The sequence below is a fragment of the Thunnus thynnus genome, unplaced genomic scaffold (assembly GCF_963924715.1).
Source record: "Thunnus thynnus unplaced genomic scaffold, fThuThy2.1 SCAFFOLD_92, whole genome shotgun sequence".
Lineage (NCBI taxonomy): Eukaryota > Metazoa > Chordata > Actinopteri > Scombriformes > Scombridae > Thunnus > Thunnus thynnus.
The window spans coordinates 1-24,733 of record NW_027095887.1 but is presented as its reverse complement, the minus strand read 5'-3'; the positions used below and the strand labels follow the sequence as shown (position 1 = coordinate 24,733).

At 43.0% G+C, this 24,733-nt stretch overlaps 2 protein-coding genes and 1 pseudogene across 2 annotated transcripts; 2 read left to right on the top strand and 1 right to left on the bottom strand.

Moving 5' to 3' along the window:
* Positions 1-4,833: 4,833 nt before the first annotated feature.
* LOC137178754 (transmembrane protein 272-like) lies at positions 4,834-8,529 on the top strand. Its single transcript, XM_067583969.1, has 3 exons — positions 4,834-4,971; positions 5,124-5,297; positions 8,344-8,529. The coding sequence occupies exons 1-3, from the start codon at positions 4,938-4,940 to the stop codon at positions 8,526-8,528; spliced, it is 393 nt and encodes a 130-aa protein (XP_067440070.1). The 5' UTR covers positions 4,834-4,937; the 3' UTR covers position 8,529.
* A 7,487-nt stretch (positions 8,530-16,016) lies between these two features.
* Positions 16,017-19,520, top strand: LOC137178753 (uncharacterized). Its single transcript, XM_067583968.1, is given in 2 exon segments — positions 16,017-17,258; positions 17,425-19,520. Coding segments are annotated over 2 exon segments (3,300 nt in total). The 3' UTR covers positions 19,483-19,520.
* Positions 19,521-22,285: 2,765 nt separating this feature from the next.
* On the bottom strand, positions 22,286-24,666 carry LOC137178755 (uncharacterized; annotated as a pseudogene).
* Positions 24,667-24,733: the final 67 nt, after the last annotated feature.

Sequence of the window (24,733 nt, the reverse complement as noted above, 5' to 3'; positions counted from 1 at the left end):
TTTGGGTGATTGGATTGTAATTGTATAGTGCTTGACCACTGAGGACAGATTGTGATCCGATCAGCCAAACCACCTCTGATGGTGGTCAGGGATGCATTGTGACCACATTGAACACAAGTATAAACGCAATTGCATTGTCAATCCACATACAACAACTATGTGGGCCGGAAAACATAATCGTGTGAGACTGTTCCAAATCAACGAAGTAGCAGCCATTAGCCAGTTACTGAACTAAGCTTCAAGTAAGAAAGCTGCAAGAAGCTATGGTTATTCAAGACACTTCTGGATGGAGTCAAGACGAGACCAAGTGTCTACTTTCAATTTAGCCTATACAATAGCACAGCTTCATGGATGGCTACTATCTTTTTATCTTTTTTGAAAAAAATGTCACTGAATGTCACATCCTCCTCGCGCAAGCAAGAGGAGGATGTGACATTCGGTTGTTTGAGCTGGACAGAGTGATCGGATCTCAGTGTGGATACTGGAGACACATATTAATACCAGGTGTAAATGTTATCAGGTCAAATCATATCTAAATACAATCTGGATATGAGACGCATTTTAATGCAAGGTGTAAAGGTGGCTTATATGTCAATTGAAGAGCATTGGAAGCCATTCCAAAAAATGTATTCAAGTCTCTACATAACAAGGTAAGGCTTCGTCTCTGACCTTCCAGGTGTTCCAAACAGGAGGAAAATCTTAGCAAACCTCCCTGATTGGAGCTACTTTCACCCTTGTAATGGATTCTGATCAGTCAATTGATTGGTCAAGTGACACTCTAAAAAGTGTCACAAAGGGTGACATTTGCCGTCATCACTTGGAAAATATAAAACCTAGAGCTCTGAAACTTTACAGGCTTAAACTAGACCAGTTGGTGATGACACGGTCCCATTTTGGTGTGTCTAGGTCATACCTGTGAATTTTGCCAAATTTTTTTATCTACCAAAACTGTCAGGTCTACAGGTAGGCCTCAAATGAAGCCTACTCTAGAGTACTTTGGCTTGTTAGTCATATCTTCAGAACCAATAAGGCTAGATACGTCATTCAACTTTCCTAATCATCAGTGTAGTGCTGCGATCCATGCTGCAGTGGAACAATTTCTCTAATATTAACCCTTCACTGACAGGTCACAGTTTGACCTCTGCAAACACCAAGTGGGATGAAAGTCGAACGCATCAAAGGTTGTGATTCCGGGACCGCTGCTGCTAGAATCTTCATTTTAGGGGTTAGTGACTCAGTGTGCAGCAGTGTGTTTCAAAATAAGGCAGATTCAACTCTCAACCTACTACCAAACTTATTCAGATGTCAAAGGTCATAGGACTTCCACAAACAGAATTTTGTTCTCTTTACGTTCTCTGTATGTTCCATTGAAGACCATTGGCAGTCATTCCAATCATTTCTTCAAAATTTAACTCTACACACACAACATAATTTTTATATATAAAATTCACTTATTTAACAATCAAATCTTCAAATTAATACAAATGTAGCAATAAAGTGAAAGTCAAAATCTGTTAAAATTTAATTTTCAACTGTCTCATAGGATAGTTAACACCCTGTGATTTTTCAGTTTATGTATGTTAAGTAGTGGTGGTTAAGTTATGCAAAATTACAAAATATTTCTTTCTTTAGTCATACATTTTCTTGCAATTGTACAATTTTAAATGTATTATTACAGTATTTTTATGTATTTGACAGTGATATATCTCCATGACAAAAGCATTTTTTGTAAAATTACAGTAAATTCTGCTACTTTTGTCAATAAACAATACTTTATTTTTACGGTTAGTTTTGGTAAAATTGACGTTTAGAAGCTGTTAAAAAACAGATATTTAATGTATTCTATTTTTACAGAATCTTTTTGTTAAATCACATGACATGTCAATAGTTTATTCTTGTAATTTTAATATGATTTTTCTGTCAGCTTGAAATACAGGGAAAACATTGTAAAATAGTTTGGGAAAAACTGTAAAAAAAAAAAAAACGTTTTTTTTTTTTTTACAGTGTAGACAGCATAGTGACAGCTGATGCTCGTCATCTCGACGGCAATTTAACATTTGAGGAGATGGAGAAGCGTTATGACTCTAAAGACTGCAAATTAACATTTGTTGATTGGGAGGATGAAATGGATTGTAAGTACTCATCAGCTGATTAATTCTAAATTTTCCAAGCGGTGATCTTAAAGAATAGTCTATGATTCACTGGTCTGAGCTACTGACAAAGTTCTGAGAGATAAGTGGTTCACAAATTGTAACACTTCACATCTTTCCTTGTGTCTCATAGTTTTGTACATTGACTACAAGTCTCGCAGAGCGCTGATGTCCTGTGGTCATGTTGTCACTCCGATGTCTCTCACCGACTGCTGTCGTAGTTTGTTGGATCAGGTTGGTTAATGTTGTTAACTATTGTACATGATCACCTTCATCACAAAATTGAAATGAATTTACTGTGACACTTAATTAACTTCATTGATAAAAATGGATGGCAGTAGCATAATTTTGTGCCGTTGACTTATCTTTTAATATATTTCACAAATATTAATACACACATGCATTTAATGCAGTAGTCCAGTATTAATTTGACCCAACATTCACAAATAGACTTGAAATGAACAGTGAAAATCTGTCTAATCAAGTCATTTCTCTCTATAGTTGAGTTCTCAAAATTCAAAAATCATTTTCTTCTCAAACATATGAAACTGTACACTATAATAAAGAAAAATAACAGTTTATTGTTATAATAAACCAGCTGAAATCTTTTGACAACACTGGATGATTTTCTCACTTGTTTAAGAAAATGTTTAGAACTGGATCACTAACATTCAGGTAAATCTGTGCTGTATTTATGACACTTATTGATTAAGATTAATGTTTTTTCTAACATGAAGGTTTTGCTTTGACTGATTTTTTTTCTTTTTAATGTTCAAGGGTGAGAGCAGATTTAAATGTGGTCAAACTAACTGTGATGCTGAATGGCAGCAGGAGGTTTGTAAAATGGCTCTTTTAACCTCTGACGAAGTGAAGGAGTTTGAAAAGAAAATGTCTAACAATGCTTCCAAGGGTTACTTTGATGTCAAATCAGTAAGTATTATAAATACGCAATTTTTAAACCTGTTTTCATACCATATTTGCTGTAATTTAAACTAACTTAACTAAACAACCTAACAGTGTCCTGGCTGTAAGTCTTCTGTGGTGAGAACTGACCTGAATAATCTGAGTCCCCTGCTCAGTGTGCAAAGCTGACAAAAAAATGACTTATTTATTCTGCTGGCAGTGCAGCTGCAGCCTCTCAGGTGAGGTGACCTCTGATGTTACAGAGACACACAGGGCATAAGTGCACTTTTGGCGCCAACTGGTTCAGAAGCTATGTACAGTGTTAAGTCCTTTGGTTTTTGATTACTAACTAATTTGATTGAGAATTCATTTGTGTCCTTTTGGTAGTAGTAAGAGCTCATCAAAAGCTTCAATTTCATATATATATATATATATATATATATATATATATATATATATATATATATATATATATATATATATATATATATATGTATGTATATAGGTCTAGTATATAGGTGGCAGATTAAAGTTACTTTTACATACTTTAGAGAGACCTCGGAAATATACATTTCTGAGTATTCAAAGCATTATAGTCCATGAAAAGTCTTAAATAATCTGGCATTTTCCTTTATTTATTTAGGTACATGAGTTACTACTACTCATGATCAGGCACAGTTGTAATGAAAAAGAAACAGAAAGCAACCATCAATAAAACATACCTTACATGAACTTTCTTCATCATGTGACCTACCCCAAAGATGATGTAAGCAAAAGTTAGCAATATATAACACTTTCATCTCAAAAACTCTCTACTCTCCCTTTCAGCCAACAGAGATCTGGTAAAGCCCACCTGACACACAGCAAGGTAATTATCTTAATAAATATATTACCAAATAATATTACTCTATTTAAATCTAAACACTCTCCTCCTGTCAGAACTGTACTTTTTTTTTTATTTTTATTTTTTTTTAGCTTTTTTGGCTATTAGATTTATGTTACTGTTGCTATTCTTGCTGATACTGTTGTTGCTGCTAAAAGAAGAAAAAAACATGAATTTTGCCCTTACATATACTTACATTACTATATTATAACTAATCATTTTTATTATAATTTCTGACTCACTACTCATTACCAGACACTTTCAATAGTAAGGGAACAGAAAACAAGCATCAATTTATAAAAAAAAGCAAAAAAAGCACTTAACTAGGAAGTTGAGACCCATAACCACAAACTTCAGAAGAACACATGAACGATGAACTGTTTGCAACCTATAAATTGTTGTATTCAAGCATAACAGTCTCTCAAAAAGGCTTTCACTTTCCCTTCCAGCCACCAGAGACGAGGTGCAGCCCATCTGACACACAGCAAGGTAAATATATTTAATTATTAGTCTAAAATCAAATATTAGTTTATTGTGCATAAAAAAGAATAATCAAACCATCCTCTCCCTGTAGAGACTGTTATTGGTTATTTTATTAGATTTATGTTACTGTTAGTATTCTTGCTGATACTGTTGTTGCTGAAAGTAGAAATACGACATAAATTTTGTCCCTTACTTTTGTAGTGTTATTTCACCACTATATGTGGATTAAGAGCACTTCTTGAGAAATGTCCTACAAGCAGTTTGTACCTGGAAAAAACAAGCTGCTGATGTACTTTATCTGTTTAAGTCTGTAGACTGATCATTACTGACAATGTCTTGGGGTGGCACAAACATCAGCGAACTTTCTAAACCTTCAAAACCAGTACACGGTGAGAAACAGTGATGAGCTAAGGTCACACTTGCACACTTGTCATCCTCACATCATCTGTAGCTGCTGCGGGTGTCATTGTTGACCTGAAAATATTGTCTGTTTTCACACAGTATGTTCCCTGGTGATTATGTCCATCATGCCCATTGCTCAGCTAGTAATGGGTAAGTGACTGTGCATTTACTATCAGGAAGGTGTAATAAAATTGTATTTTTTAAATTATTTTGAAATATCAGACAACCATAATTGTTGATTGAAATCACCACCGGTAAAATGAAGTGAAATGATTAATAGATTTTGTCCTTGTGTCTCACAGGAGCAGTGTACAAAAATGACTGTCCACAGCAGCCCTACATCCCCATCTATTTAATGGTAATGGGAATCATCACAATGCTGTCCTTGTTCTCCACCATGGCTTACAATTCTGGAAGTCTCGGCATTGTCTGCAGCGGCCTGGTCTCTCTCTTCCTCTTCTGCTGGTTCATCGCTGGTAAGCACAAAGACTGCAACCAATGCATAATCAATGCACTGACTCAATAAATTAATGCTCCACTTATCCTTATGTTTATATTGACAAATGCTCTGTTTAATGTGAAAATGTGTTGCTTGCAGTTACAGAAAATTTATAACCCAACTCTCCATCCCTATATATATTTGAGCCTTTTTTAGCAGATTGTTTTAGTTTTAAGGCGAACACTCATCTGCTGGATGTGTAAAGACGACTGTTTGCTAACATTATAGCCATGTCATTAAATGGCATGGCATTAAACAGGAAGTTTACTCAACTTTACACTGTCCAATCTGCCCCAAATTTCTCATGTTTGATAAGAGTCCAGGCCTGAACACATTTATCTGTCAGTATTGATGTTATTTATGAGGCATTATATCATTATAGTCTATTTAAATTGGACTTAAAAATGTTATTTTTCATACATTTAAAAGTGTGATTGTATTTTTATACAAATCTTTTATAGGAACTCCTTTATAGGACTCCTTTGACTTTAAAAGTCAAAACCACATACCTTCAACAATGAAACTTAAAGATCAGAGTAGGAAATACTTACTGAATACAATTTCATACTTCAACAGTGGTGGAAGAAATACTATTTTTCTTACCCTACAGTACTTTAATGAAACAATAAAACCAATACCTTAATTCAATATTTTACTGCATTTGTTAATAATAAAGTTTATACCGTAAAGAAAGGACTGTTAAAGTTAATCAAAATGTCAAAAGTTCTTCTTTTAAAAAAATTGCGTGAAATTACTGATGTGTTAACATGTAAGCAGCGTTTAAAGGTTGTAGCTACTCACAATGAAGATAAGACATTTACTGTTACTGATTTTACAGCAATGACTCTCATTGTTGCTGTCGAGTGAAAATCTCACATGTCCAACTTTGGAGATTACCTTTATTCTTTTCCAGTGTCACAATGCATTTTGGGACAACTCAAAACTCGTAGTTAAAATGGTGCAATTTCATCACATCAAACATCTGATGTGACAGTAATTCTTAACAGAAAACTCACAAGCCCATATGTATATTGAAATAGTTATTGATCTCTGTAATTGTTCCTCCTGTTCATACTTGCCCTGAAGTACTGCCAGGCTTAAATGTAAGTGTCAAAGAGTCAAATACTCAGTCCCTGTTTCATGAAAAAATGCATTGTTAAATTCAACATAAGCAGGGGTTCGATAGCCTGAGTTAGACAAAAGTAGGTACCCTCCACATGTGCAGCTTTTTCAATATTAAATTCCCAAAATAAAGAACTTCAAAACACAAAACAGACCCAAAATAGTAGAATAAAATGTATACAACACAGTTTACTCTAACATTATATTTTAGACATGGACTTTCAGAACTGTATATTTGTTTGGTGGAGAGAAGCTGTGGTGCCTCACTCTGAAAACTGAATACGTGACAATGCATGCACATTAGGATTCAAACATGTATGTATTGTCATGTGATTACCAGTAATCCACGCAGAACTAGTTCCTCTCAAACAAGCTCGAACTTCCTCTGTGGTTTAGTTGGAAAGGAAGTCACACTTTTTTTTTGAGGGGCTCAAAAAATCATGAAACTTTCCACGTGTCAGAAGTGGTGAACATTTATATGTTTTATGGATCTTGGGCATTGGTGTGGCAAAATGGCTTGATAGCGCCCCCCATTAAATTTCAAAGTTGAATCCCCCACATTTAGGTTTCACCTAGATATACCAAATTTGGTAGGCACATGTATCATGTCCAGACTTACAAAGAGCCTCTTGGAGCCAAACCCTTCACCAAAAAGGAAGTCAGCCATTTTGAATTTACATGGACATAGACTTTCAGAACTGTATATTTGTTTGGTGGAGAGAAGCTGTGGTGCCTCACTCTGAAAACTGAATACGTGACAATGCATGCACATTAGGATTCAAACATGTATGTATTGTCACGTAATTACCAGAGCTGCGCAGAGCTAGTTCCTCTCAAACAAGCTCGAACCTCCTCTGTGGTTTAGTTGGAAAGGAAGTCACAGTTGACAACATGCATAATCTTTATAAACATTGTTATTGTATTTGTTTGAAGATTTCTTCATTCTGTCATTTTCCACTAAGTGAAGACTTACTGTATCTTTGATTTGTATAATCGTAATAAATACAAATCTGTCTTTTCAATTTTCAGACTGCTAGGATGTTGCATCCATTGATCTTACTTCTCTTCATGAATGTAATACATTCATCAAAATTAATATTAAATGTTTTTGATTTCCAAAGAATATTATACTCTGCAGTAGCATTAACTTGTGTAATTTTAAAATACCACCTGAATAAGCGGTGCATGAATACACAACTTTTTTTTCCAGAACAGGTCAACAGAGATTTAACATTTAAAAATTAAAGGAAAAAATGTTTTGTAGTGACAATGTGAAAGGGTCTCTTCAGACAAATGTAATGTTTGGAAAGTTGAAAACTTTCACTTTTCACTTTTCAAGTCTCATTTAGTTTCTCTTCCTGTCCATCTGCAGCTGCTGAGAGAGAACAACACACTGGGTGTGGTTAGAAAAACGCAGGAAGGTCAAAGAGTGAAAAACAGTATATTGAAAGTCGCAGACGCAGTTGGAATGCAGTTACTATTTGCCTCAAAACTAAGCTAAAAGATTAGTAAATTTTGGACTTGCATTCACTGGATGGTCATAAACACGACTCCAGATGGATGCTAATGTTGCTCCATGTCTGCTGTAAATCCATGCAATCCTTTTTGCTAACATGTTTGCCATAGCTTGTCCATGAAGTATAATATGTCAATCTTGTGTTTACAGCTTGTTCTTCTGCCCCCAAAAACCTATTAATTTAAGTTTAAAGAGAAATCATGATATTAAAGCTTTCCTCTCGTGCTTATTAGTAAATAAACGCAGTGCAGTAACATTTACAGGCCTCTAGATTTAACACACAGATGCTTCACCCTTGTGCCACCATGTTGTGCTTGTTATATGATGTGAAAATATGTTTACTTTTGTGAGAAGTATTAACTTGCTTGGGCCTCTTTTTCTTTAGGTAATGTGTGGATTTACTCCATCTACGAACCCAACTACAATAAGACAACAACCAGCGTGGAACCCTACTGTGACAAGACGGTCTACCTGTTTGCCTTCTGGACCACCAACCTGTCCTACATCCTGTTAGGTCTTGTGATGTTGTGTGGCTGTTGCATGGGCCTCCTGTCTTGTTGTGGTGATTAAAAGGCAGCGACCCAACAAACATATATGATTGTTGGTTGATTTTATAACAGCGATGAAAAGTATATTAATCTGTGTTTTCATGTGTATCTGATGCACATTCCGGAGATTAAAATAACCTCAAGCACCAGCGTTACATGTTTTTTTTGTTATTCATCTCTTATCACAAAAATACTACAAGGTGAAAAAATAAAACATAATCAGGCTTTTTTGATTCATTAGTCATCACTTGTGTAAGCTCAGAAAATGGAAATTTAAACTGTAAGAAGGGAAAGATGAAACTATGTTACCAGTGAAATGTAATTTTGCAAGGCAGACTGATCTGAGCCCAGATTGCTGTTAACAAAATGACTATTTTATCTAAAGATATACGGAGAACTTATGTTTTTTGAAGCATATTTATTCATCAAAAAATGATTCTATAAGAGAAAACTCTTAGGAGGAAACATGAAGATGGGATACGTTACCGGTAATAAGGACTACATAAAGAGTTTGGTTTGCTGATGGATGGCTTTCAAATGCAGCGGACAATCCATTGTGTATGGATGCTTCTTCCTGTGAGATTTAAAATAATGTGTTCTGACAAGGAAGTGTGGCATTTATTTGTTGATTGGTTTGGTTCAGAAAAAAGCAATAAATGGAAATGTAAACAGTAAGGACTACATGAAGAGGGAAACAATCATTCACAAATGTGTTTCATGGGAATGTGTAAAAATGGGAGATGTTTTTCTGCTAAGCAGAGAGATCTTAAAACAGAGTGCTGATTTGAAACACACACATACACACACACACACACACACACACACACACACCACAGATGTTCTTTGTGCAATATCATGTGTAGACAACCCAGCTGACACAGAGGTGGAGAAAAACTCTGTTATCTTTGTTATCTCAGTGACAGTAACTCCTGACAACTTGTAGACATCTGAAACATGACAAGTGCCCCTAAATAGACATTTCCTTTTTTGCAATGTGTAAGGCTGTGGCCAGTTATTGCCTTTATTTGTTTTTTATTGCAGTTACATTTTGGGTGTAATTACAATTATTTACAGACACAGCCAAGTTTCAGTAAGACAAAATAAATCAATATGATAATCTGAGATTAGATCATTATGTACTAATACAGCTTTAGATGACAGACTTAATGTTTAAGAGTCCACATTTAATTCTCCTATTTTGTTGTACTATTGCAGTGGTGGTGTTATTTTTTGTCAGATTTTTATGAATGAATTCTCTTTGGTTTACTTTAGATTCAATTGATTTAAGTGGTCGGGGGACAGGCAGTTTCTATGTGGTTTTGGGTGGGTAACTGCTCTACTGGAAGCGCAGAGGAGCATGTAGGACTGAAGCTCTGCCTCCTGGTCTCAAATCTGGGTTGTCATGGTTTTGGTCTACTAATAAACTCAGCCATGTTTCTAGATATGAGAGCAGCTCCATCCAAAGTGGGATGTATGCCGTCTCTCCTAATCAGACCAGGTCTTCCCCAGAAAGTCTGCCAATAGCCTGTGAAGCCCACATCGTTTGCTGGACACCACCTTGACAGCCAGTGGTTGAATGATGACATGCAGCTATACATGTCATCACTGGTCAGATTAGGCAGGGGCCCAGAGAAAAACTATGGAGCCTGACATTATCTTTGCATATGTATACACCGACTCAACATTAATTTTAGTGACCTCCAATTGGCGGAATCGAGAGTCATTCCCACCGACATGAATAACAATCCTACCATAGTTATGCTTATCCTTAGCCAGCAGTTTTAAATTTGATTCTATGTTGCTCGCTCTGGCCCCATGAGTGCATTTGACCATGGTCGCTGGTGTCACTACCTTCACATTTCACACTATGGAGCTGCCAGTAAACAGAGTTGGTTTCTCAGTGGGTGTGTCACTGAGTGGGGAGAAACTGTTAGAAACGTGAACTGGTTGGTGGTGAACCATGGGCTTCTGCTTAGGGCTATGCGTCCGTCCGACAGTCACCCAGCCACCCTGGCTTCCCGGCTGCTCAGGAACTACCAGGGGAGTAGGAGTTATGCTAGGTCAGCCCGCACCGGCTACTGGGGGCTGGCTAACTACACTAGCTAATGATTGGTTTTCCATGGTGCGGAGCCGCGCTTCCAATTCATTAAGCCTCGCCTCCAACACTACAAATAAACTATATTTTTACACGTACCATTATCACTAAAGGAGGCAGAGGAATAGCTTAAAATATGACACACCAAGCAAAAGAGAATGCCATTTATTGGCCAGGCATGGAAAAGGAGATACAGGAGTTTCAAGCTGGGTGTATTGTCTGAAGCCTACAGAGAGAAAGGGCTGAACCACGAGCCTCACTCAAACCTGTTGAGGTATCTAACTCCCTAGAGGTAGTAGCCCTTGATTTCCTTTCTTTGAGTGGACCCAGTGACATTCACCAGAACTCCTAGCAGGTTAACTGCGTCCTCCTAAAATATGGTCTGCCATGTTGTATGACATTGATGATGCTAAATGGAGAAGCTTTTGAGTTTTTATCAAAATCCATTGCCATGGTGATACATTATTGGAAACAGGAAACTGTATTTGAGGGGCTAGGGATACTTGAAAACTCAGGAAACTGGGCGCACATCAGAAGTGGTGTATTTACTTGTCTGATATGGGTCTTGGGCTTGGGTGTGGCAAAATGACGTAAGGGTGCCCCCTAGAAAATTTCAAATTCAAAGCCCCCACCTTTGACAAGTTTGACAATGAACGAAATTTAGTAGGCACATGTACCATGTCCAGACGCACAAAAAAAGCCTCTTGGAGCCATACTTAAGTCCAACAGGAAGTCAGCCATTTTGAATTTACTTTGCAATTTTTTCACAGTTTTTGCCATTTGCAGATGTTGTATTTTAACAAACCCCTCCTAGAGATTTAACCCGAGTGACATCAAATTTGGTCGGTGTCATCTAAAGACCTTTGCAACGTTAAATTGTGAAGCTTTTTAGTTTTCATGGAATGCCCTTGGCATGGCGTGGCGTGGTGGTCAGTTTTTCCCCAAAACATGTTTGGGGCATTAAACAGGAAGTTTACTCGACTTTACACTGTCCAATCTGCCCCAAATTTCTCATGTTTGATAAGAGTCCAGGCCTGAACACATTTATCTGTCAGTATTGATGTTATTTATGAGGCATTATATCATTATAGTCTATTTAAATTGGACTTAAAAATGTTATTTTTCATACATTTAAAAGTGTGATTGTATTTTTATACAAATCTTTTATAGGAACTCCTTTATAGGACTCCTTTGACTTTAAAAGCCAAAACCACATACCTTCAAAAGTGAAACTTAAAGATAAGAGTAGGAAATACTTACTGAATACAATTTCATACTTCAACAGTGGTGGAAGAAATACTATTTTTCTTACCCTACAGTACTTTAATGAAACAATAAAACCAATACCTTAATTCAATATTTTACTGCATTTGTTAATAATAAAGTTTATACCGTAAAGAAAGGACTGTTAAAGTTAATCAAAATGTCAAAAGTTCTTCTTTTAAAAAAATTGCGTGAAATTACTGATGTGTTAACATGTAAGCAGCGTTTAAAGGTTGTAGCTACTCACAATGAAGATAAGACATTTACTGTTACTGATTTTACAGCAATGACTCTCATTGTTGCTGTCGAGTGAAAATCTCACATGTCCAACTTTGGAGATTACCTTTATTCTCTTCCAGTGTCACAATGCATTTTGGGACAACTCAAAACTCGTAGTTAAAATGGTGCAATTTCATCACATCAAACATCTGATGTGACAGTAATTCTTGACAGAAAACTCACAAGCCCATATGTATATTGAAATAGTTATTGATCTCTGTAATTGTTCCTCCTGTTCATACTTGCCCTGAAGTACTGCCAGGCTTAAATGTAAGTGTCAAAGAGTCAAATACTCAGTCCCTGTTTCATGAAAAAATGCATTGTTAAATTCAACATAAGCAGGGGTTCGATAGCCTGAGTTAGACAAAAGTAGGTACCCTCCACATGTGCAGCTTTTTCAATATTAAATTCCCAAAATAAAGAACTTCAAAACACAAAACAAAACAGACCCAAAATAGTAGAATAAAATGTATACAACACAGTTTACTCTAACATTATATTTTAGACATGGACTTTCAGAACTGTATATTTGTTTGGTGGAGAGAAGCTGTGGTGCCTCACTCTGAAAACTGAATACGTGACAATGCATGCACATTAGGATTCAAACATGTATGTATTGTCATGTGATTACCAGTAATCCACGCAGAACTAGTTCCTCTCAAACAAGCTCGAACTTCCTCTGTGGTTTAGTTGGAAAGGAAGTCACACTTTTTTTTTGAGGGGCTCAAAAAATCATGAAACTTTCCACGTGTCAGAAGTGGTGAACATTTATATGTTTTATGGATCTTGGGCATTGGTGTGGCAAAATGGCTTGATAGCGCCCCCCATTAAATTTCAAAGTTGAATCCCCCACATTTAGGTTTCACCTAGATATACCAAATTTGGTAGGCACATGTATCATGTCCAGACTTACAAAGAGCCTCTTGGAGCCAAACCCTTCACCAAAAAGGAAGTCAGCCATTTTGAATTTACATGGACATAGACTTTCAGAACTGTATATTTGTTTGGTGGAGAGAAGCTGTGGTGCCTCACTCTGAAAACTGAATACGTGACAATGCATGCACATTAGGATTCAAACATGTATGTATTGTCACGTAATTACCAGAGCTGCGCAGAGCTAGTTCCTCTCAAACAAGCTTGAACTTCCTCTGTGGTTTAGTTGGAAAGGAAGTCACAGTTGACAACATGCTCTGCAAAGCTCTGAGAAACTCAGACAAAGAAGAAATCTAGAGAAACAGAGGAAGCAAAGCAATAATCTTTATAAACATTGTTATTGTATTTGTTTGAAGATTTCTTCATTCTGTCATTTTCCACTACGTGAAGACTTACTGTATCTTTGATTTGTATAATCGTAATAAATACAAATCTGTCTTTTCAATTTTCAGACTGCTAGGATGTTGCATCCATTGATCTTACTTCTCTTCATGAATGTAATACATTCATCAAAATTAATATTAAATGTTTTTGATTTCCAAAGAATATTATACTCTGCAGTAGCATTAACTTGTGTAATTTTAAAATACCACCTGAATAAGCGGTGCATGAATACACAACTTTTTTTTCCAGAACAGCTCAACAGAGATTTAACATTTAAAAATTAAAGGAAAAAATGCTTTGTAGTGACAATGTGAAAGGGTCTCTTCAGACAAATGTAATGTTTGAAAAGTTGAAAACACTCAGTCACTTTTCAAGTCTCATTTAGTTTCTCTTCCTGTCCATCTGCAGCTGCTGAGAGAGAACAACACACTGGGTGTGGTTAGAAAAACGCAGGAAGGTCAAAGAGTGAAAAACAGTATATTGAAAGTCGCAGACGCAGTTGGAATGCAGTTACTATTTGCCTCAAAACAGCTAAAAGATTAGTAAATTTTGGACTTGCATTCACTGGATGGTCATAAACACGACTCCAGATGGATGCTAATGTTGCTCCATGTCTGCTGTAAATCCATGCAATCCTTTTTGCTAACATGTTTGCCATAACTTGTCCATGAAGTATAATACATCAATCTTGTGTTTACAGCTTGTTCTTCTGCCCCCAAAAACCTATTAATTTAAGTTTAAAGAGAAATCATGATATTAAAGCTTTCTTCTCGTGCTTATTAGTAAATAAACGCAGTGCAGTAACATTTACAGGCCTCTAGATTTAACACACAGATGCTTCACCCTTGTGCCACCATGTTGTGCTTGTTATATGATGTGAAAATATGTTTACTTTTGTGAGAAGTATTAACTTGCTTGGGCCTCTTTTTCTTTAGGTAATGTGTGGATTTACTCCATCTATGAACCCAACTACGATAAGACAACAACCAGCGTGGAACCCTACTGTGACAAGACGCTCTACCTGTTTGTCTTCTGGACCACCAACCTGTTCTACATCCTGTTAGGTCTTGCGATGTTGTCTGGTACTTAGCCAGTCCCTTAAATACTACATGCACTGAATTTAAACATCTGTTTAAATGGAGCCATTGTTACTCTGTGAAGCCTTTCATGCACCCGTTTTTCCCCAGGAGGACTGGATGAAACAGCGGCTTCGGCAGCAGGTGATGTGGGCTGAAGAAGGTGATGTAGGCTGAACAACGTCGGTATCGGCATCAGCAATCGGCCACAATGTGTTGGAAATATCGGCATATCTGATATCGGCAAAAAATCCAATATCATGCATCCCTAGTTTGTGCATATGTCAGGATGGCTGTCTGCTGTAGATTAGGGATGCACGATATTGGATATCGATATATGCACATATTTTTTTCCAGCTGGCTGAGGAGACTATTACGCATGCAATCATAGATAGTACTAAGTATGATCAAGAAAGACAATTTATGAAGGAACAGGAACTCGGCACTAAAACTTCAATGAACCTGCCAAGTGGGTGGAGCAGTAGAGTTTTCTTTGAGTTTAATAGACAGACAGGATTAATGTCTGGTCCACACTCCGGAGCAGAAGGTGGTGGTAATGCACCTAATACGCTGGTTGCCAACCGCCGTTATAAACCAAAAAGAAGAAGGTTTTTTTCCCAAACAGACTGGTACATCCTGTCAGCCAAGGTGTTTCCTATCTGTGCAGCTGAAAAAAGCAGCTCCTCCGCGGACTGTTTCACCCTGACTGTCCCTGTGCTTCCTCCGCAGGCTCCACTTCACTCAAGCTGCCCATTAGACTCGCTGCTTCTTCCCACTTTAACCTGAATAACAAACCGGGGCTCGGTGCTCCGGTTGGATCCACATGGAGAGCTGGGGCTAATGTTAGCTGAGAGGCTAGTGGAGCGTTAGCAGCAGCACGGCCAGAGGGAAGCACAGCCAGCTAGCCTCCGCTAGAAGAAGCAGCTGGCGGGCAGCTGAGTGAAGTGGAGCCTGCGGCGGAAGCACCAGGACCGTCAGGGTAAAACAGTCCATGGAGGGAAGCAGTCAGGTGGCGGAAGGGATGGCAACAAATCGGCCTCTCATAATTGGCAGAAAATGTTCATTTCATGCAGATGCTGATATTTCATTTTAGAGCTTATATCAGCCGATACTGATGACATGCCGATAATATCGTGCATCCCTACTGTAGGTGCATCACAGAATATCATATTATGATATTATTGTTAGGTATTGTTTGAGTCAATATGTGGAGACTATGATTTGAAAGGTTTTGATTCAGTTGGTGGTATGTCACTGAGAGTAAACTGATACGTGTGTGTGTGTGTGTGTGTGTGTTATCCCTAAATGAAGTTTATAGACTTATAAACAAAGTTCGGGAACCAAAGACCACGCCTTGTACGCAACCCATTTCCGCACCACAGGGTATTTAGACACACCATATCCGCTCCTCTCCCCTCTGTCTCAGCTTGCAAGCACCCTGTGACACACCAGCATAAACTTAAAACTTCTTACTCACATCATGGACCTCGAACTGCTCCTCAACGCTTCGGACGAGGACTCGTTCGAAGTCCCGGAGTCCCCCGGCGTCCGATCTTTCCGGCAGCCTCGCCTGCGCTCCTCGGTTTCCCTCATCCCGGCCTCTCGGCCCTCATCCTCCGTCGACGACGGTATCGTCGAGCCCTCGATCCCCAGCGGCTCCAGGGGAAGGTCCCGTACTCGGCGTCCGAAGGAAGCTACTTATTCCCGACGCTCACTCCAGCCTCGCTCGAGATCCCGGAGCCCGCCCAAGAGGAGCAGCCACCGCGCACAGCGCTCTCCTCGCCTCCGGCGTACGGACCGCTCCTCGGCCCCAAACATGTCCGAGTGGACCGTCGCTCGCTTAAAGCATTTCCTCAGCCAAAATAACATTCCCTTCCACCGCACCGACAACAAGGCAAGACTGTTTCAACTATACACAAACTCCCTGAAGGACAGCACTCTCTCCCGTCCATCTTCCCACGATCTTCCGGGTTCCCGACGTCGCGCGCGTGACGACGTCCGTGACGTCACGGCACGTCGCACCGCCACACGCACACCTTCCTCCTCAGCAACCTCAGCCTCCCCAGTACAGTCTGCTTCTAACCCTATGCAGGCTCTCTCTGCTCCACAGCCATTTCCTCCTCCTACTTTCTCTTCAGCCGCACTTACATCCCATGCATATACATTCCATCACCCCAGCATCCCTTCCTCCTCTCCGGCTCCTATCTCTGCTGCTCCTTCCCTCCCGGCCATCTCAGCTGCTCCTCCACCCACACCAACCACGGCAGCCGCTCAGACAGCACAAACAACAGCGGGCCCCAGCAGCTCCACGAGTTACACCCAACCTGTTCCTCCTCTTTCTTCTTTTCACCCTCCCTGTCTCCTCCCCTACCCCCCGGCTCCCCACGACCCGCACTCTAGCATTACCCGTACTACAGCACCTGCACCTCCTTATCCTACAGCCTTACACACGGCCAGCCTCGGCCTTTTCCTGGCTCCCACACCTCCATCCAGCATCTACACCCTGGCCACCGCCCAGCCACCAGTGCGCCCCCTAGCATCCGCCCGGCCCTCCCCCGTGTCTCCCACCCTCAGGCAGCAGATCCTAACCGGTAATTACATTGATCTCGCTCAACTCATTCACCCTACATCAATTAATCCTCACATCCCCAGGGAACTGCTCACCTCATTCGGCCCCTCAGAACTTAAACAGCCACTTCCTGCTCGCTCCAAGGACCTCACAGTCGCCGAGTTCGCTTTTGCGTTCTCATTGTATAGAGACATAATTTGTTCAGCCTTCCCCGACCGCAGGTCCGAGCTCGATGATTACTTGTCATTAATTCTCGACCTGACCTTGCGTTTCGGCGGCAACGGTTTCTATACCTATCATATCCTCTTTGCCTCCCAAGCCGCCGGTCGCCTCCAACAGTTCAACCACGTACTGGGGAACATTGGACCACGAGCTATACTGCCAAGTTTTCGCAGCTCGCGCTTCTCTGCACTGCGAAACGTGCGGCGCCCCTTCCCATCCCGCCGCAGCATGCACCCTCTCCGCCCCCCTGCCCCGCGCCTCGGTAACAGACAAGCGAAGCCCAGCCATGCCACACTACTTGCCATCGGTGGCTCCCCCACCATCCATCACCCCCAAACCTGCCTTAGATCACCCGTCCATCCTCGGCCCCCTCCCCAAAGGCACGGACAGGAGAGGGAGACCTGTCCTCTACCAGGGAGGACGGATGATCTGCAATAACTTCAACGACCTCAGTTGCAGCTCCTCCAGCTGCAAATTCCTCCACACTTGTTCATTCTGCGGGGGAGCCCACGCCAGAGCCACATGCCCACACAACCCGACAAAGCAACAGCTGTGTAAGCATCTCAATACCCCCGTTAACATCAACGCCCTAGCCACCGCCCTACAAAACCATCCAGACACCCAGTTCGTCAACTTCCTCATTCAGGGCTTCACTTACGGTTTCCATCCGGGTCTGCAGGCCACACCTGAGTCCACTCACATATGCAACAACTTGCAATCAGCCCTGTCTGAACCCACCACAGTTGACAGACTACTGCAAAAAGAAGTTGATGACGCCTTCATGATTGGCCCTTTCTCCAGCCCCCCTTTCCCGTCTTTCAGAGTCAGCCCAATCGGAGTGGCAACCAGGAAGTACTCTGGGAAAAAGAGGCTCATCATCGACCTCTCGTCCCCCCACGGTTCCACCTTTCCAAGCATTAACAGCCTGATTCCCAGCCTGGACTTTTCCATGCAATACGCCACCATAGACCACGCCATTTCCCTCATCCGACTCGCGGGCCAGGGAGCATGGTTGTCCAAGGCGGACATCACAAGTGCTTTCAAAGTCCTCCCCATCCACCCCGACTACTGGCACCCCTTCGGGGTCTCCTGGAAGGGCGCATACTATTTTGCCGTGCGTCTAACCTTCGGCTGCAAGAGCAGCCCAAAAATTTTCGACTCATTGTCCGAAGCCCTCTGCTGGATTCTTTCCAACAATTATAAACTCCCATACATCATCCACCTACTTGACGACTTCCTCACGGTCACGCCACCGTCTTCGCCCCCGTCATACGGTCTCACCACAATGATTTCCGCATTCACTGATCTCGGCGTTCCCCTGTCTCCAGAGAAAACAGAAGGCCCAAGCACATCCTTGGAATTCCTCGGCATCACCCTCAACTCCATTACACTCCAAGCATCTCTGCCTACTGAGAAACTCCACCGCATTTCTCTACTCATTCAAAACTTTCTCATGGCCAACACATGCACCAAACGTCAATTACTCTCTCTGCTGGGCCATTTCAACTACGCCACCCGCATCATCCCTCAGGGCCGATCTTTCTTGTCACACCTTCTCTCCATAGCCACCGCCGTCCCATCCATCCACGACCACGTCACGCTAGACAGCGCGTGCAAGATGGAACTAAAAATGTGGCACCAGTTCCTCTCTTCCTGGAATGGCATCTCCTTCTTTTACGACATCCACGTTACAGACGCCAATGACATCCAGCTATACACCGACGCCGCCCCTTCAGTCGGCTTCGGTTGTTACTACGGCGGCAGATGGTTCTCTGCCGAATGGCCACCCGACTTCTCTTCCCTGGCCCCTTCCTCCACCATTTCAGAAATGTACCCGATTGTCATCGCTGCCATTCTTTGGGGGCATGAATGGTCCAAAAAGACCATCGCCATCCACTCCGACAACAGTGCCGTCGTCGACATCCTCAACAAAGGCCGGTCACACAATCTGGATATCATGCAGTTCATGCGCAAGCTCACATTGGTTTCAGCCCAGCACTAGTTCATCATCCGAGCACTCCACATTCCAGGCCACAAAAACGCAATCGCCGATTCACTCTCTCGTTTCATGTTTCAGAAATTCAGACAACTAGCTCCAGCCTCCAACCCTCTTCCAACTCCAGTCCCACCGTTTTCAGCCACAATCTACAACTGAACCCGCAACTGGAACAACTGGCTACCACTTCACGGGACAACATCATCAACAGCTTCACCCCTTGAACACTATCTCCATACTTCACCGGCTGGAATTCCTTTAAAACCTTTCACGTCTCCCACGGACTCCCATTCCCTTCACCGGACATTCTTACCCTCTCCTGCTTCATTACATTCTCCCACACTCAACTCAAGATCAAGTCTTCCACCATACAGACCTACCTCAGCGGAATCAATTTCCCGGATTCCCGGAGCACCATGCCCAGCCTCGTCCCACTCTCATACCTACATCCATCACGACCCGGATAACATTAAGAAATCCCATTCTCGCCTCTCTGGTTGAAGTCTCTTTGGGGGCCTCGTACAGATGCCAGATCATCGAGACAGCACCCCCACCCTGAGTCTCAACCCCTGTTCCCACTTACCTCCCCGACGTCGACGCATCTCCTCCTTTCATCTATCACTCTCCTATCCACTCCCTCCTTCCCCTCTTTCCCGCCTGCTCTTCTTTCTCCCCATCCCTCGACCCTCATCCCTTCGACCCCTACCCCCTCATCCCGCATCCCACGACCTCGACCCTCACCCCCGCATCCTCACACCCCCCGACCCTCTCCCTTCCCCCATCCATCCTTCCCTCTCCAACCATCCCTCTAACTATCCTTCCTCCTTTTCACCCTGCCTTCCATCACACTCCCAATAAACCATTAAATCCATATTCTAGAAGGAGTGGTCTTGGTTAGTGAAATGAAGTATATAGACTTATAAACAAAGTTCGGGAACCAAAGACCACGCCTTGTATGCAACCCATTTCCGCACCACAGGGTATTTAGACACACCATATCCGCTCCTCTCCCCTCTGTCTCAGCTTGCAAGTCCCTCCCACCCGACCCCTCCGCTAACTTTCCTCTCTTCTCTGCTCAAACACAGGAACAGGGGGGCCTCGTACAGATGCCAGATCATCGAGACAGCACCCCCACCCTGAGTCTCAACCCCTGTTCCCACTTACCTCCCCGACGTCGACGCATCTCCTCCTTTCATCTATCACTCTCCTATCCACTCTCTCCTTCCCCTCTTTCCCGCCTGCTCTTCTTTCTCCCCATCCCTCGACCCTCATCCCTTCGACCCCTACCCCCTCATCCCGCATCCCACGACCTCGACCCTCACCCCCGCATCCTCACACCCCCCGACCCTCTCCCTTCCCCCATCCATCCTTCCCTCTCCAACCATCCCTCTAACTATCCTTCCTCCTTTTCACCCTGCCTTCCATCACACTCCCAATAAACCATTAAATCCATATTCTAGAAGGAGTGGTCTTGGTTAGTGAATTTGTAAACTTTAAAGAAAAGAGTTGGGCTACAGCCGGTCATCTGACCTGAATTCACCTACAACAAGCCATATGGGTCTCTCATTACTCCTCTATGGTCATAACTGATGATGATGAAGCTACAAAACCCGTGTTTATTCAGACACAAATCCTTATTAGCTCTGTTTTTTAACTCGATCACCAGCCACAAAAACCGTATGGTTCTCTCATTACTCCTCTATGGACTCTTAACTGTTGTGATGAGTTGCAAACATGTGTTTTTCATTTGGGATGCATTTGGTTTTAGCTCAGTAGTCAGCACAGTAGTCTATGATTTGAGAGACTGGAGTTCGAGACCAGGTGTGGGGACCCCCTTCGTAAGATAGTTAATTCATAAACACTTATTTTAACACTTTAATATCCTAAAATTAAAAGTGTAATAAAAAAAACAAAAAATATTTTAAACCCTTTTTCCGCTTTTACTTGAATACAAATACAAATTCACTAACCAAGACCACTCCTTCTAGAGTATGGATTTAATGGTTTATTGGGAGTGTGATGGAAGAGCAGGATGAAAAGGAGGAAGGACAGTTAGAGGGATGGTTGGAGAGGGAAGGATGGATGGGGGAAGGGAGAGGGTCTGGGGTGTGAGGATGCAGGGGTGAGGGTCGAGGTCGTGGGATGCGGGATGAGGGGGTAAGGGTCGAGGGGATGAGGGTCGAGGGATGGGGAGAAAGAAGAGCAGGCGGGAAAGAGGGGAAGGAGGGAGTGGATAGGAGAGTGATAGATGAAAGGAGGAGAGGCGTCGACGTCGGGGAGGTAAGTGGGAACAGGGGGTTGAGACTCAGGGTGGGGGTGCTGTCTCGATGGTCCAGCATCTGTACGAAGCCCCCAAAGAGACTTCAACCAGAGAGGCGAGAATGGGATTTCTTTATGTTATCCAGGTCGTGATGGATGTAGGTATGATAGGCGGGGGATGACCAACGGCCGAGGATTTTGATGATGTTGTCGGGAATGCCTTGTCTAGAGGCGGTGGAAGCGGCTGCAATGCGGAATGAGTGTCCTGAGAACTGGTCTGGGGGTATTCCGGATCTGGCAAGTACTGAGCGCAAGTGGTGGTGGAACCAAAAACGTGTTGCTACCCTTCCCATTTCCATGATGAACAGAGGGTCTTGAGGGGAAGCTCGGTTGGCTAGTCTTGTGTTGATGTACTCATGGATGGGTTCGTGAGGACTTATGTATGAATCTAGGCGGAAAATGTAGATGGGTTGAGGTTGACCCGACTGGTTGGTCTTGCTGCGTTTGAGGTGGTAGATGAGTGTGTCTGAAGAGTGGAAAGAGATGTCGGACAATGTGGCGTGTAGTGATGGATCAAAGGAGTAGGAAGGAGCTGTGATTTCTGAGCAGCGTAGGAAGCCAAAAAAAAAGCTAGTAAAAACATGGACTCCAGGGTTTTGTCTACGTGGGGAGTCAAGTAGCCTGTGCGGAGTGTGTGAATGCATCGGGCCAGAAGGTCCGACATGAGGGGTGAACGTTTTGGTGCGGGGTGCGGTTCCGCCTTGCGGAGACCTTTAATTAACATATTAATATGAGAGTGGGACAAGGCTGGGCATGGCGCTCCGGAAATCAATTTAACAAAGAAATTGATTCCACTGAGGTAAGTCTGTATGGTGGAAGACTTGATCTTGAGTTGAGTGTGGGAGAATGTAATGAAGCAGGAGAGGGTAAGAATGTCCAGTGAAGGGAATGGGAGTCCGTGGGAGACGTGAAAGGCTTTAAAGGAATTCCAGCCGGTGAGGTATGAAGATAGTGTTTGAGGGGCGACGCTGTTGATGATGTTGTCCCGTGAAATGGTGACCAGTTGTTCCAGTTGCAGGTTCAGTTGTAGATTGTGGCTGAAAACGAAGGGACTGGAGTTGGAAGAGGGTTGGAGGCTGGAGCTAGTTGTCTGAATTTCTGAAACAGGAAACGAGGGAGTGAATCAGCGATTGCGTTTTTGTGACCTGGAATGTGGAGTGCTAGGATGATGAACTGGTGCTGGGCTGAAACCAATGTGAGCTTGCGCATGAACTGCATGATGTCCAGATTGTGTGACCGGCCTTTGTTGGGGATGTCGACGACGGCGCTGTTGTCAGAGTGGATGGCGTTGGTCTTTTTGGACCATTCATGCCCCCAAAGAATGGCAGCAATGATTATCGGGTACATTTCCGAAATGGTGGAGGAAGGGGCCAGGGAAGAGAAGTCAGGTGGCCATTCGGCAGAGAATCATCTGCCGCCGTAGTAACCACCAAAGCCGACTGAAGGGGCGGCGTCGGTGTATAGCTGGATGTCATTGGCGTCTGTGACATGGTCGTCGTAAAAGGAGATGCCGTTCCAGGAAGAGAGGAACTGGTCTCTAGCGTGACGTGGTCGTGGATGGATGGGACGGCGGTGGCTATGGAGAGAAGGTGTGACAAGAAAGATCGGCCCTGAGGGATGATGCGGGTGGCGTAGTTGAAATGGCCCAGCAGAGAGAGTAATTGACGTTTGGTGCATGTGTTGGCCATGAGAAAGTTTTGAATGAGTAGAGAAATGCGGTGGAGTTTCTCAGTAGGCAGAGATGCTTGGAGTGTAATGGAGTTGAGGGTGATGCCGAGGAATTCTAGGGACGTACGGGAGTTTATAATTGTTGGAAAGAATCCAGCAGAGGGCCTAGGACAATGAGTCGAATTTTTTTTTTTTTTTTTGGGCTGCTCTTGCAGCTGAAGGTTAGACGCACGGCAAAATAGTATGCACCCAGGTTGGTGGTCCAGAAGACAAACAGGTAGAGCGTCTTGTCACAGTAGGGTTCCACGCTGGTTGTTGTCTTATCGTAGTTGGGTTCATATGCACCCCAAGGAGGTGCCAGTAGTCGGGGTGGATGGGGAGGACTTTGAAGCACTTGTGATGTCCACCTTGGACAACCATGCTCCTTGGCCCGCGAGGCGGATGAGGGAAATGGCGTGGTCTATGGTGGCGTATTGCATGGAAAGGTCCAGGCTGGGAATCAGGCTGTTAATGCTTGGAACAGTGGAACCGCGGGGGGACGAGAGGTCGATGATGAGCCTCTTTTCCCGGAGTACTTCCTGGTTGCCACTCCAATTGGGCTGACTACGGCTGTTGCTTTGTTGGGTTGTGTGGGCATGTGGCTCTGGCGTGGGCTCCTCCGCAGAATGAACAAGTGTGGAGGGATTTGCAGCTGGAGGAGCTGCAACCGAGGTCGTTGAAGTTATTGCAGATCATCCGTCCTCCCTGGTAGAGGACAGGTCTCCCTCTCCTGTCAGTGCCTTTGGGGAGAGGGCCGAGGATGGACGGGTGATCTACGGCAGGTTTGGGGGTGAGTAACTCGGCAGTAGAGCTCGTGGTCCAGTGTTCCCCAGTACGTGCCCTGGTTGAACTGTTGGAGGCGACCGGCGGCTTGGGAGGCAAAGAGGATATGGTAGGAATAGAATCCATTGCCGCCGAAACGCAAGGCCAGGTCGAGAATTAATGACAAGTAATCATCGAGCTCGTACCTGCGGTCGGGGAAGGCTGAACAAATTATGTCTCTATACAATGAGAAATCAAAAGCGAACTCGGCGACTGTGAGGTCCTTGGAGCGAGCAGGAAGTGGCTGTTTAAGTTCCAAGGGGCCGAATGAGGTGAGCAGTTCCCTGGGGATGTGAGGATTAATTGATGTAGGGTGAATGAGTTGAGCGACATCAATGTAATTACCGGTTAGGATCTGCTGCCTGAGGGTGGGAGACACGGGGGAGGGCCGGGCGGATGCTAGGGGGCGCACTGGTGGCTGGGCGGTGGCCAGGGTGTAGCTGCTGGATGGAGGTGCGGGAGCCAGGAAAAGGCCGAGGCTGGCCGTGTGTAAGGCTGTTGGATAAGGAGGTGCAGGTGCTGTAGTACGAGTAATGCTAGAGTGCAGGTCGTGGGGAGGGGG